At 35.7% G+C, this 13440-nt stretch overlaps 2 protein-coding genes across 3 annotated transcripts; one reads left to right on the plus strand and one right to left on the minus strand.

The window, feature by feature from the left end:
• Positions 1-181: 181 nt before the first annotated feature.
• LOC140802174 (ethylene-responsive transcription factor ESR2-like) lies at positions 182-1431 on the plus strand. The gene has a single exon (XM_073157615.1). It carries the CDS (start codon positions 265-267, stop codon positions 1210-1212), a length of 948 nt encoding a protein of 315 aa, XP_073013716.1. The 5' UTR covers positions 182-264; the 3' UTR covers positions 1213-1431.
• A 5903-nt stretch (positions 1432-7334) lies between these two features.
• LOC140801986 (serine/threonine-protein kinase STY13-like) lies at positions 7335-12523 on the minus strand. Of its 2 annotated transcripts, none has more exons than XM_073157389.1 (6): positions 12049-12523; positions 11830-11962; positions 11535-11730; positions 8531-8655; positions 7997-8155; positions 7335-7910 (listed from the first exon to the last, which is right to left on the minus strand). In XM_073157389.1, exons 1-6 carry the CDS (start codon positions 12162-12164, stop codon positions 7602-7604), a joined length of 1038 nt encoding a protein of 345 aa, XP_073013490.1. In that variant the 5' UTR covers positions 12165-12523; the 3' UTR covers positions 7335-7601. The 2 variants fall into 2 exon arrangements, with proteins under 2 accessions (XP_073013490.1, XP_073013491.1); XM_073157390.1 differs by having other exon boundaries at positions 11830-11923; positions 12049-12317.
• Between the last annotated feature and the right edge of the window lie 917 nt (positions 12524-13440).

The following is a 13440-nucleotide window of genomic DNA, read 5'->3' on the forward strand; positions in this document are numbered from 1 at the left end:
TTTACACTGTTACACACCCCCAAATTAAAAATTAAAATTAAAACTAAAATTAAAATTAAAAGTCTTGGAGAGAGGGAAAGCCGAGCCGTTATGACTCCCTCCTTTCTTCTTTTCCCCTTTCCCACCCTCATTCAATTCTCCCTCCTTTGCATGAGTGTCTCAATCAAATCTCCTCTCTATAAATACCCCTACCCCACCCTTCACCTCTTCTCATCTCTCACCCCCACCACCCCACTCTCCCAAAACCCTAGAAATCTCCACCCTATGGAAGAGGCCAATTCCTATCTCTACCACCAGAAGAAGTACACCACCACCACCAACACCACCAACAACATAAACAATAGTAGTAGTAGCTGTAGCAGCGGGGGCGGCAAGAAGTCATTACCATCGGCGGCTCCGCCGGCGAAGGAAGGCACCCGGTACCGAGGCGTGCGGCGGCGCCCATGGGGCCGCTACGCGGCGGAGATCCGGGACCCGCAGTCGAAGGAGCGGCGCTGGCTCGGCACGTTCGACACGGCGGAGCAGGCCGCCTGCGCCTATGACATCGCCGCCCGCGCCATGCGCGGGCTCAAAGCTCGCACCAACTTCCCCTACCCGACCTCCTCTCCTCCCCCTCCTCCCTGGCCGGCTCTAATCAATCCCCACGTCAACCCCATCCCCCCTCCTCCCCCCTCGTCCTCCTCCTCCTCCTCCTCCTCCTCCTCCTCCTTCAACTCTCTCCTCCTCCGCAACCTACTCACACCCGGCCCTCTCCCCAACGAATCGTTTGCAAATTGCCCCTCCTGCTCTTCCCTTTCATGGTTCGCTCCTTGTAACAATCCCAACGACGCTACGTTTCCTACCACTCCTCCGTCGTCCTCTTATTCTCCCTCGCAGCTACTGCAGCAGCCGCACCAGCCGATGGCTAACGCCAACACGTGCGAGACAGCGACCGACAGCTGGGACTTCCTGCGGTCAGAGCCGCCAGGTGCCGGTTTGCTGGAGGAGATCATCCACGGGTTCTACCCGGCGAAGGACAAGGCCGACGACGAGTCGGCCGAGCAGTGCAACCAAGCCGTGGTGACCCCGGAAGCGCCGGCGTTCGACGCCACCTCGGTTAGCTTCTACAACGGGTCGGATAACTTCCCCATGGTTCCGCAAGGATTACTGGAGGACATCATCCAGTATCCAGACTTCTTCGAGATAATCTCCGCCAAGTTGAACAAGGCGTGAGATCGATAGCTATATATTAGGGTTTAATTACCTTCCACCTTTGTTTAGGAACACTATTGATAGGGTCTAGCTTGCAATTTTAAACTCTTTTTTTTTTAACTGTTAGTGTAGTATTGTACACTGTTTAATTAGTGGTTTCTGCATGAATTATTACTATTCCCGAAGTTGGTCTTACGCTAAAGGGAGGCCAACACCCGGATCTCCAATGACGAGAGGTGAATCGAAGTTGATGTCGTCGCATTTAAAGAGGGGAGGGAGAGGGAGAGAGGGAGAGAGGGAGAGGGTGGGGGACAGAGGAGGAATGGATAAAGTAAAATGGGAATAGGAATAACTAATCGATCGGAAAAGGGGAGTGAAAGGAGGAGAAGCGCAGGGGTCACGTCGGTCTCCTTGTACGTGAGAGTTATGTTGTTCCGGCTGCAACGGCAGTAATGGGAGTTGTACGGGGTTATATATATAATAGTAGTATTATATGTGCATGGATTAATTAGTAGAATAAGTTGACTCTATTCCGGAATAGAATGTCAGATAAAAAGCTAGCTGCTGCATTCTTCCATTACCTTTTCAATTTGGTTACTTAGGAGAAAAGTCATCTTTGTCGGGCTTTCTGACTCTCCGCTGGCTGTCTCTCCTTTTTAAGGAAATTTGTTTTTTTTTTAAAAGAAAAGAAAAGACTCCTCAGTTTGTATAAAAATATTTCTATTTGACATTTTAATTCTAAGGAAAAAATTATTTAATAGTTTACTTTGTTACTTTATCCTCTTGAAAATTCATAATTTTTTATATTAAATTAGACGTAGAATTTAAAGATTCTCATATCTTTACATACTCGAAATAGTTTTCTTTTTTAAAAGTGATACAAATGAATTTGCATAAAATATAATTTTACCTTACTTTAACATCTAAAAGTTAGGAAAAAAAATATTTGATCTTATTTGACGAAGTAATTTAAAAAATTTTAAAGTCCACAATGAGCTTAAATATATGGATTTACTCTGTCACGTAATTTATTGTCTTCCTTTCTAATTTTTATATTTATGATTTTTAAATAATTCTTATATAAACTGCTATTTCATACAAGTATGGTTACTTAATTTTTACGATGGTAACATAAAGAAGTGTTAAATTTGTCTTCTTATAAAACGAATTTTGTAATAAAAAAAAAGTACCATAAGATTCAATCGATAAAATGCTTTCTATGTAGCTTTTTTCTAATATAAAAACCATTCTTATAAATTTGTTAAATAATATACTCGCATTCTTAGGCTAGATAATGGAGTTTTTGACCAAAATGGGCAGCTTCAACAGACTTATATAAAATAGAAACTCTTAAATAATTAAGCAGTTGAAATATAAAATACTCAATTAAAGTAAAAAATACTTAGTAGTTAATATACTACATGAAAAAGATAAAACATAATTCTTCTATAAAATGCTAAACTATTTAATGCCTTCTTAATAGTTAAATATTTCGATCCATTGTTTTTTTAACATAAAATGTCGTGGCAAGGCAATTAATGTAGCTAAAATGTGTCTTTGTGAGTGTTAATTTTAAGATGTAGCCTATTTAGATAAATAATATTTTTAAGGAAATGTAGAATAGTCAAGAACTCTAGATAGTGCAGGGTACATCCAATCTTCAAATGTTTAAACTATCCTGCGAAGATAGCGAGGAGTATCTACTTTTATATTTGTCAATTTCTTTTCAACTCTACTACTAAACTATACAAATGTTGTTATGTGACAGTGGTCGAGTCAAGATCACAAAATTGTAGTACAAAGAGAAGTTCACTTTGGTTTTCTAAGTAAGACTTTTATTAGTAACTCTTAAAAAAGCAAATATAAGGATCGTAATTAAATAAATTGTACATTTTACACTGTTTTTTTTTATGACATATTGACCTCCCTTGATTTTAAAATTATCAAGGGACTGTTATACGATTAATTATAGGCCCTCTAGAATATATTTTATTCTTAATTTAGAAAAAAGAAGAAGAGAAATGATGATGATGATAAAATGATTATTTGATATTTGTTATCTAAAAGGGTGTATGAAAAAAAATGAGCTATAGTTTCGGGTTAGATGTAATTAACCTTAAATTTTACTGTAATTCTAAGATATTTCTACGTAATATAATATTGCTTAGAAAAAGTTAGTTAGGGCATATTTGTATAAGCTTATTAATAAAAATAAAAAATAATGATTTTCGGCAACAAGTATTTGAAGCACATTAATATTCTAAAGAAATTATTCCCCAAAAGTATATAAAGCACATTAAGGAAGAGTTGAATTTAAGTCAAAGTGTTCGAATGATTTTAAAATTATTGTTGAAGTGCTCAAATGATGTCATGTCGGTTGAAGTAGTATAAAAAAATATGTCCAAGAGCACATGATGATCATTATGCATTCAATTATCTACTCTGTCATTTGAACGACTTGAAAAATGTTTAAAGATACGAAAAATATTTTTAGTCGTTCGAATGCATCTTAGCGGTCGTTCGAAGCCATTCAAAAATATAGACTAAAGTCAAGTCGTTCGAACTGGATGGATGGATGGATTTGTGTTCGAACGAGATTGCAAATCTTTATAGAATTTACTAATTTGTGAAAATTATTTGGACATCTTTTTGCCCAATCTCTAAGAGATACTTACCTTAGCTTGAAGAAGTATTTGTCTTATCTCTATCTAATCATAGTAAGCTTGTTGATCATATTTTGAAATCATCTTTTGGAGGCCATTAGAGATCATTTTTTTTTTTGCTTTAGATAAAATGTGCTAAATTCTCAACTCTACGCATCTACACCAGATCTGTAAGAATTATGTTTCGAGGGCCATTAAGGTTTTGAAACCTATAGCGGGAAGCAATGCCTCGGGTGATCTAGCAAATGAAGTTGGTATAGATTAAATTATGGAGATCAAAAGGTTATCTGTAAGCTTTTTGTTAACTCTTACGAGTTTTAATGACTAGTTTCAATCCGAGTTTGGATATGTAGTTTTTTTACTTAGTTTGAGATTTTTTCACGTAAAAAGATGTGTTTATGATTTTCTTTTTCACACTTTAGTTTTCACATAATATTATCGAAAGCATGTGATAAATCATATCTCCTAATTCGTTTATTATGTTTTTTTAATTGCTATCATAGCATACATAAAAATTCATGTAAGTTTATTTTTTTAAATTGGTATCAGGGACTCTCTAATCTTAAAGAGAGATTTTTAGGAGATGAATTTTTTTGTAGGGCAATCCTCATTTTTCATTAGATCACTCCATGTTAGATGGAACTATGATTATTATAAGGCTAAGATGTGTGGATATTTAAAATATGCAAATAAAAGAGTTTGGTTGTTTATAATGAATGGTTGGAGTCCTGCTACTTATGAGGTAGAAAATAAAAATATTGAAAAACCAAGTGATATATGAAATAAAGTTGATTATGAGAAAATTAATTGGAATAGCAAAACAATAAACGTTATCTTTTATTATGTCTCTCTTGATAAAATTTGTCGATTTTCTACTTGCGAAGTAGCTAAGGATGTATGAGATATATTTAAGACTGCTCATTAGGAGACATCTGCCATCAAGCTGTCTAAACTACAAATGCTAACGATAAGCTTTGAAATCGTCCACATGAAATAGAATGAGTCTATTAATGAATTTTTATGCAAAGCTCAATGACATTGTGAATTCATATTTTAATTTAGGTGAAAAAATTTCTGAAAATAAAATTGATAGGAAAATTCATAGGTCTTTGCTTGAAAGATTTCAGGTCAAAGTCATTACTATGAAGAAAGTAAGGACATAGCCTCAATGAAAGTGAAATAACTTATAAGCAACTTATAAAACTACGAGTTTTCTCATCATAAACCTCAAAAGTTTAAAAGTCTTTCCTTAAAAACTATTAGGAATGAAGATAAAGAATCTGATAAGGATTGTGAATTAGACATTGATATTATGGATCCTTCCGTGAAAAAAATTAAATTTTTTTGAGGAAATGAAAAAGTGCTATGAGCGACAAGCTTGAGAGCAAAGTCATGGAAAAGAACAAAAATTCTTGTGAACCCTCCATTAACCATAGTTTTAAAGGCTCAAAATTTAGGAGCAGAAATCAAAAGGGAGTAATTCAATGTTATAAGAGGGAGTGAAATAAAAATATCACATAAGTTTATTTTTTCAACATGCTTGCTTATCCTCATTTGGACAAAAACTCTTTCTTGTCATGGATGCTACAATCATATAGAGATTGACTATAGCTATCACTAAAGTAAAAAAAAAAAAAGCAAATATTTTGAGATTGACTATTGTTAAATAATAATTAAACTGTTAGGTAACTAGTCAATAATGTATATAATAATTTTGACGACTATCACTATGTCATAAAGCTACTGGTAAAATACATTTACTTCCAATTTTATCTCTTTATGGTTAGGCCAAAATCCAAACTATTATATAATTTTTCATTTATATCATCTAACTTTTTTAGAGTATTAACCTATGTCAAATTATTAGTTTTTTCATCCGTTAAACTTGTTAAATGACTTTTTTATTATCTCCTTTTGAAACACTTTAATGTCCAAAATTAATATGGCACGACTTAGGGGTTGCTAAAGATCGCAACAAGTTCAACTCGAGATATCAAGGAGGATCCCTTGTTGTTGTCTTAAAAGGGTGTGCACCGATTTGGGAATGGTGCACATCGAGCACAAGTTGCCCTTGGGGATGCCCTCGAGTGCACACTGACGCAAGTTGGTGATCATCGATGGGAGTGAAAGAGTGATGTTACTGGTAGCTAATCAGTGGAGACGTGTGTTGGTGATGGTGTAGGTTGAATAACATAGGTGAAGAGGAAAGAAAAAGCAGCTAGCCCTAGGGACTAGAAGGTGTCAGCGGTGGAAGGAGATAGGAGGCCAAAACCTTAGATAAGGAGGCGTCGGCTATGAGGAACAAAGGGGAGGAAGAAAGAGAGGATTAGGAATTGGGAAAATAATATCAATAATTGCACAAATTCAATTAGGTTGCTCTTCCACATATTTATAGAACCTAATGCGACTTGCTAATATAAAAATGACTAGATCGAATAAGAAAACAACTAAATTGACTAAGACTCTAACTCAGATAAATAAGCAAAACAAGTCAAATAAGAAAAATAGATTCAATCCATCGAACCTGTCTCCAATGGTAATTCGATCAAGTCCGAATCATATCAAAAATGTAAAAGTGAGAAAGATTGAAACAAAAAAAAAAAAAAATTTTAGTCTTTTTTATATTAAAACTAATGCCTGTGGGGAAATTGCATATAATCTTAAATTTATAAGAGATCTAAGTCACACAAATTATAGTTTAAGTTTCGAGTCATTTAGTTTCATGTGCTCTAAGATACAACATCTGATAGCTTTAAATAAGAAATCAATGTAAATAAAAACAATCGTACATTTTATATCCTTTATTCACATTAAAGGTTGAAAGAATGGCTTTTGACATCCAGTTAAATCAAAGTGGATATCAAGATACTAAGCATATTTTTGTTCTTAGAAAAGATATTTAATGAGATTTATAAACTAAATAACTTTTTTTTGTACTAGTAGATACGATTTTTTTTTTCAAATATAAGAAGCCAAACGGCTCTTTTGACTTTTGGCATAGCCATATAGATTTAAATTATATGTCGCCAAACAGCCATTTTGAGTGTTGGCCTAACCACCTTATGGTCCAGCCTCCAAATAGAAAACCAACCAATTTTCAAATGCAAATCTTCTTCGTATCAATCCCCATAGCTTACATTTCCTCAACATCAGGAAAGTCACTTTCTTATATATTACAGCTTGTAATCTCCTACTACTCTATTGATAAGAAATCTAGAGATTAGACAAATCGCCAGAAAATTCAAGTTGTTCTCTTTCTTCAAATCATTGCCACTTAAAATTTTTAGAAAATTGTGTTATAAGGAAAAAAAGAAGAAGAATGAACTTGGTAATACTAAAGCTTGAGTTTGTGAAATCCTAAAGCACAAGCTACAAAAAGGACCAAATAAATTATCTCTGGTAAATTCTAATACAACTGAAACAACATCAGATTAATCCCACTATAGATCTGGCCTGTCAACATGCACACAAATTGTAACATAATTGGAATATCCTTTCCACCATTCCTTAAGCAAGTAATTAGTACCAAATATCAGCTATGATGTTGATCATGTTGATGTTGGTCAAGTATCATGCAGCCTTTATATATCAAAGTAACAACCCCAACTATAAAAATTGGATCCTTTCCTTATTCAACATAAGTTTATTGTATGGAAAAATTACCGACGACCACCAGATTAGAAGGTGAACTGCTTCCCATTCCCTTCAACAGTTATATACTTAGGTTCAGAGTGGCCACTGGTAGCATTAGTTGGAGCAGAAACAGAAACACCTTGATTTGTTTTCCTTCTCGGCCTTCGGGGTGCCACTGTTGTCATCACAAATAGTCATCAATGAACTACTCCCAGGAGATTCAGGTTGTAAGACCATGTTCTCTGAACTAAATGCACGAGGAGGAACCATGGGGGCTTCAGGTGGTGAGATAGTAGAAAGGTAATGAAGAAGCATCTGCACTATTTCGCTGAAATTTGGACGGGAACTGGGGTCCTTTTTCCAGCAAGAAGTTAAAATTGCGACCAGTTCCTCAGGAAGGTCATCAGTGCTTGGCCTCATGTTCTGAGATAAATGCGAATTGAGATCTTGTTAGATGTCAAAAGATGATGTCAAGTTATATAAATAACTTGTCATAGGTGAGAGATTACTTTGAAAGCAGCAGCATAAGCAGCTTGAAGATTAGACATTCCTTCAAATGGAAGTCGATTGCGTAGCAGTTCCCATAGTACTATACCAAAGCTATAGACATCAACTTTGTGATTGTAATGCTGCTTTTCTCCATGCTTTAATGCGGCGCAGCTGCATAACTTCATAAAAGGGAAAAAGATTCTTCAGATTAAATTAAATGATAGTAGGAGAAATAGTAAAAGAAGGGAAATTCTGTTTTATTTCTCAAATGCAACCACTACTCCACTACTTGCTTCAATGATGAGTTGGGTTTGATTTGAGTTAGATTGTCAAATGTTTCATTTCGATCAAGTCAAAGCAGCAAATTTAGTACCTTGGTGGGAAAGAACAAGTTAACCAAGGAATATAGTCAGTTTCTGTTGAACATTTTCAGGGAAATGCATTTTAAAATAGTGAAAAGATACAGTTCAAACCAGAACAACCCTACATTAAAGGTTGTGAAATGGAAAATTGCACCTAAGAATTTGGGGCACTGAATTAGTTAAGGAATGCACCTCTGGGGCCATCCAACGATATGTTCCTGTTTCAGCAGTCATCATCTCATTGATAGTCTCTTCTCTTGCCAAACCAAAGTCTACAAGTTTGACTGTTCGCTGCTCTGCTGTTAATAGCAAGTTCTCTGTAGGAAAATAACAAGAACAAGAGTGTTACTTTCGAGCAACAACATTTGTAAATCAGACACCCTGATTATTCTTCATGATATGACATTGGTAAAGCAACCATATCTCTATTTGTGCCAAAGTGTTAAGACAAGTGGGTATTATTTTTCTAGTGAAACTTGGTTATCCAAGTATAACCTGCTTAAAGTAATTCCAGGATTAAGTAGGACGTAGAAGCACATATATATTTGAATCATTTCTTTTCAGCGAATGTTTCCCACTGCAACTTCAAAGATGGAATTCAGAGGGATCATATAGGAAAGCATTCTCGCAGAATATTTACATATGATGCATTAAGATAACACATATAATAAACATATTTTTGCACTATTACCACTTCGCAGTGAATTATATACATGTAAAGCCACTAATTTGTAATTGTTTAATCTATATTTTATAGATGAACTTTCAAAATATGGAAGACTGGAAAGTAACTTTGGCATTTCATGCCAATATTACATACTTATGCATTATTTCAGCAAACAATATGACTCACATTTTCCTTGTAAAAATTACCTACTTTGGTATAGAGAACAAAAATCAGAAATCAAATGGCAAAATGGCTGTGCCTAATTATCCTAAGATAGTAGAATACTTCAGGGATAGAAACCATTGGCCCACAGTTTTTGTTCGCAAATCAATAGAAGGACAAATGTTTTTACAAATGCTGAATAACAGCATACAGATTCCTTGCCAAAGTTTCCTGCAACCAAACTTGACTTCCTATACAAGTCATGAGGCCAAACTTGTCAAGTCTGATTTTAATGTTAACAAGGATAAAATACAATGATAGATCATTATCTGCTTCAATGTGCTTTTGCTTCAGAAAAAGAAAGACCGGCATATGCTTGTAATAATGAAACTTGAATTAGATGTATCTCAGTTAGAATGCAGAATAATATATGAATGGACAAATTGACACAGAATGAATAAAATTTTAGCGTGTCCTAAGCAGCAGGCTGACTAGTTATATTGTGCAGTGTGCGTCTTATATTATTGAGGTTAAGCTTAGTACTTTTTTATGATGACACTTAAAGCTTTAAGATACCGTAGAAGGCTCAAATTCAAGCTAAATTAAACTCACAATTAAAATCTACTCAGCTGGCAGAGACAAAGATTATAAGCCAGCAACTGATAAACTCTAGCCTCAGACTTTGAAAGATTATAAAACAGGTGATATAAATGTCGGGGTAGATTATATACCTACAGTTGATATTCTTATTTCCTACAAATAGAAATGCCACAAGGATGCTTGAAAGAACTCTTTGATCATTGGAGATCAGGGTAACGGTAATGGTTACAGAGATAAATAAAACTAGTATAATACAAGTTGCTGTTTAGGAAATAAAGGAATTATAACTGATGGGGCAACATACCTCCACAATAATTGCTGGAACTATCCCCTAATATCCTTGTGATGTGGCACTTTTAGTATATTTTTTTAAAGAAAGAATCAACTCTACTTTTCGCTTTTTCTATCAAAATGTAGGACCACTTGGTGAGATAACAAAAGCAAGCCCAATTATTCCACTAAATTTCATTAACCAATTTAAGGCCTAAGGGTATTACCAAGAAAGACTATATACTACAAACATACCAAACTAACAGTGCCAAAGAAAAGATCAACTTCTGAGGTCATTAAACTGGAAGTAGTTTATTTCATTACTTGGATCATTTGTACATTCTAATGCTACAGGACCGTCCCAAAATTGGGTATTTTACAAGCTCTGATGTTCACATATTTTGCAAAATTAAGGCACTCGGGCATTTATGAACAGATCAGCAAACTTGGCCCTCAAGATTAGGCATACCTTCTTACAACATTTCTAGGAAATACGATAACATTGAGGAATGTTTTTACATGAATTTAAGGAGAACGATCAGATGTCCCTATATCAGGCTCTACTTAAGTTCGTGTAGAACCATTCCTTATCAGGTTCTTCTGAGATTCCTTGACTTCCTTCTTCTACTTGGCACTTTCCACTTAATCCTCCATGTGACGTCGAGTATATTGTTTCTTTATACAATCTGGACTATTTTGTCGTTTCTGACATCGTCAATTTAAATTTAATTTCTTTATTGTTCTCGTAGTTCTCCTCGACATTGTCCCCAAGGATGTTCTCAACATTAAATGTACTGAAACATACAGATTAAGAAAGCAATGTATATCCAAACTTCGTCAATCAGCTTATTACATGTAGATGTTAATTTGACAGGACTAACTAGAATCACCTAAAGTGCTGCATCTTTGTAAATTCTTCGGCACAATTGATTTTACAGACTAATTAGAGATTCTAATAGCTTCTACATAGTGGTCATAATGATATTAAATCATCATTTTCACATCAACTAAGGCTTGTTTGGAAGTTCACAATTTTATATTATTACATTAATATGCATGACCAATTTAAATAACAAAAATCCATAAAACTACATACACCACATTTACAGCTGAACTGCATCTCTCTCAGAGTTTGGTTTGTCGCTGTTCTACTTTAATGAAGGCTTAGATCAAATTACATTTATGTACTAACAAAAACACACGATTATTAAATGCGACCATCATCCAGAGTAACCATAGATGATATTTAAGCACAATCCCCGTGAACATCATTGTTCAGCACATATGCCGGCGCAAACATTTGAATGTATAATAGATTACTTTCCATTTACAGGCAGACACACGCCTAATGTTTACCAGATTCTATACTTCTAAAATGAAAATCTGCATGCAGGTGTAAACAATGATCACACCTTAAAGAAAAGGCATTACTTTCAACACACAGAGCAACTGCAGAGTATGCAAATGTCAATAAAGAAAATAAATACGCAAAATTACCAGGCTTCAGATCGCGATGAATGATTCCATGAGAGTGCAAGCATTCCATGGCCTGCGCTATGTCGAGTGCGAAACCAACCGCCATACGAGGTTCCAAGCTCTGCGGCCTAATGCTTAACATATACTTTCGCAGGGATCCCCCTGAGAGAAGTTCAGTAACCACAACCATCACCGGTTCCATACAAGCCCCAATAAACTGCAGATATGGATGAGAACTCCAGATTCAAACAAAAGAACCAACATTTGTACAGCAATGAAATTAAGAAGAAATCGGTGGCAAAGCCAAACGGATCACCATGACTAGGTTCTTGTGCTGGAATCTAGACAGCATATTCACCTCCCTCATAAACATCGCCTCCCTCTTCGCCACCTCCTCGGGGTATTCCCCCCTGTTCACAATTTTAACAGCAACACTCTGATCCTTATACCTACTCATGCCAGAACGCAAACAATAAGAAGAGACTAAAGGCAAAAGAAGTGAACTTTTACACAATGAGGAATCAAGCCGACGTACTTGCCCTCGTAGACCTTACTATGCGCGCCTTCCCCGACCATCGGGCCGACGAAGAGCAGCCGCGGGTCGATCAACCACCTGGGATCGATGCGGCTGTCGTCGGTCCCAGACTCCATCTCCGAGAGCGTTGGAGTGAAGAGAAAAGGAGCAGAGTGTGGCAGTTTTAGTTCCCATGTTCTTGGGAAGCACTGCAACTAGCCATACCCTTTCTTTTCTGTTTTCCCTCTCACTCTCTGTGGGTTGTTTTTTTTTCCTTTTTTTTTCCTTACAAATAGGAGGAAAAGGACATGAGATGGGGTTTAAGATTAGGACAGAGGGGGGGGGTGAGAGGATTGACTTCGGTCGGAGGGGAGGGGAGCTCGGCTTGGTCGTGCGGCAAGTGCCAGGGTGGCACAGCGACCACCTATGGGATGCCATCGCATTGATAGCACTGACACAGTGACCTGCTCACCTTCCCGTTTTGCTTCTTCCTCCTATCTCCCCTTATCTCGTTGGCCATTTTGACGTGGATGATTTTTTTGCAATATATATATATAATAAAAGAAAAGGTTCGGAGACCCCGAGATTGCGGATGTCGTTCCGAACACAAGCTTTTCGAGCAGAAACCTGGGCCGGGCCCACCTGGAGTCTGACGTGGGGCCCAACCAATCTATCCAACGGTTGTAAATGGGGGTGTAATTGGGTAAACGGTTCTCAAAACAAGGTGTTCGAGCTCAGCGCAGTTCATTCTTTCCCGTCTGCTATAGGTTTGAAACTATTTACCAAAAATATTTTTACATAAATATTGTTTGAAATTCTCTTATTTACTTATATACCCCTCTAAAGTTGATATTTATGTGTACATCCCCAAAACATATCATCTATACTTTTTAAAACTCTTATATTTTGCATGGATAATTATAACTAATTATTAAAATTTAAACAATTTAGATATAAAAAATGAAAATATCCTTATTCTACTTTATATAATATTTTTTTAGTATGGCTATTTTTTATCACATTATTGAGACTTAATTTAAAAGATAATCAGCTAGGTAATTATACAAATAACATATATTTTGAGAGATATACATGAAAATATTAACTTTAAAGGGGCATATAAGTAAATAAGAAATTTTTAAAGGGTATACATACAAAAAAAAATTTAGCCAGCTATTATAATTTTTGCCAAGTAGACAAGTAATTCATTTCTTATAAAGCCACTCTAATTGATGACTTTGAATAACTTAGGGCAACTTCTTTTTTTAGATAATACATGCTTTCACAAAAAGCAACTCTCTTTGAGATATGTTACTATATAAATTATTGTCTCGAAAAGTGCTTTCATAAATCAATTTTTGTGGATAATAATTTACCTCACTGATGTGATATTTATATGGCAAAATTATAACA

This window comes from Typha latifolia, chromosome 15, assembly GCF_019914945.1.
Source record: "Typha latifolia isolate L0001 chromosome 15, TyphaL0001v2, whole genome shotgun sequence".
NCBI classification, from domain to species: Eukaryota; Viridiplantae; Streptophyta; class Magnoliopsida; order Poales; family Typhaceae; genus Typha; species Typha latifolia.

What these genes read in the sequence shown, in the direction of transcription:
- LOC140802174 (XM_073157615.1), top strand. Translation starts at nt 265, where the DNA reads ATGGAAGAGGCCAATTCCTATCTCTACCACCAGAAGAAGTACACCACC.
- LOC140801986 (XM_073157389.1), bottom strand. Translation starts at nt 12,164, where the DNA reads ATGGAGTCTGGGACCGACGACAGCCGCATCGATCCCAGGTGGTTGATC. An exon ending in AGTAAGGTCTACGAGGGCAA is followed by an intron (nt 11,963 to 12,048) that starts GTACGTCGGCTT and finishes TGGCATGAGTAG; the next exon opens with GTATAAGGATCAGAGTGTTG. An exon ending in AGCACAAGAACCTAGTCATG is followed by an intron (nt 11,731 to 11,829) that starts GTGATCCGTTTG and finishes CCATATCTGCAG; the next exon opens with TTTATTGGGGCTTGTATGGA.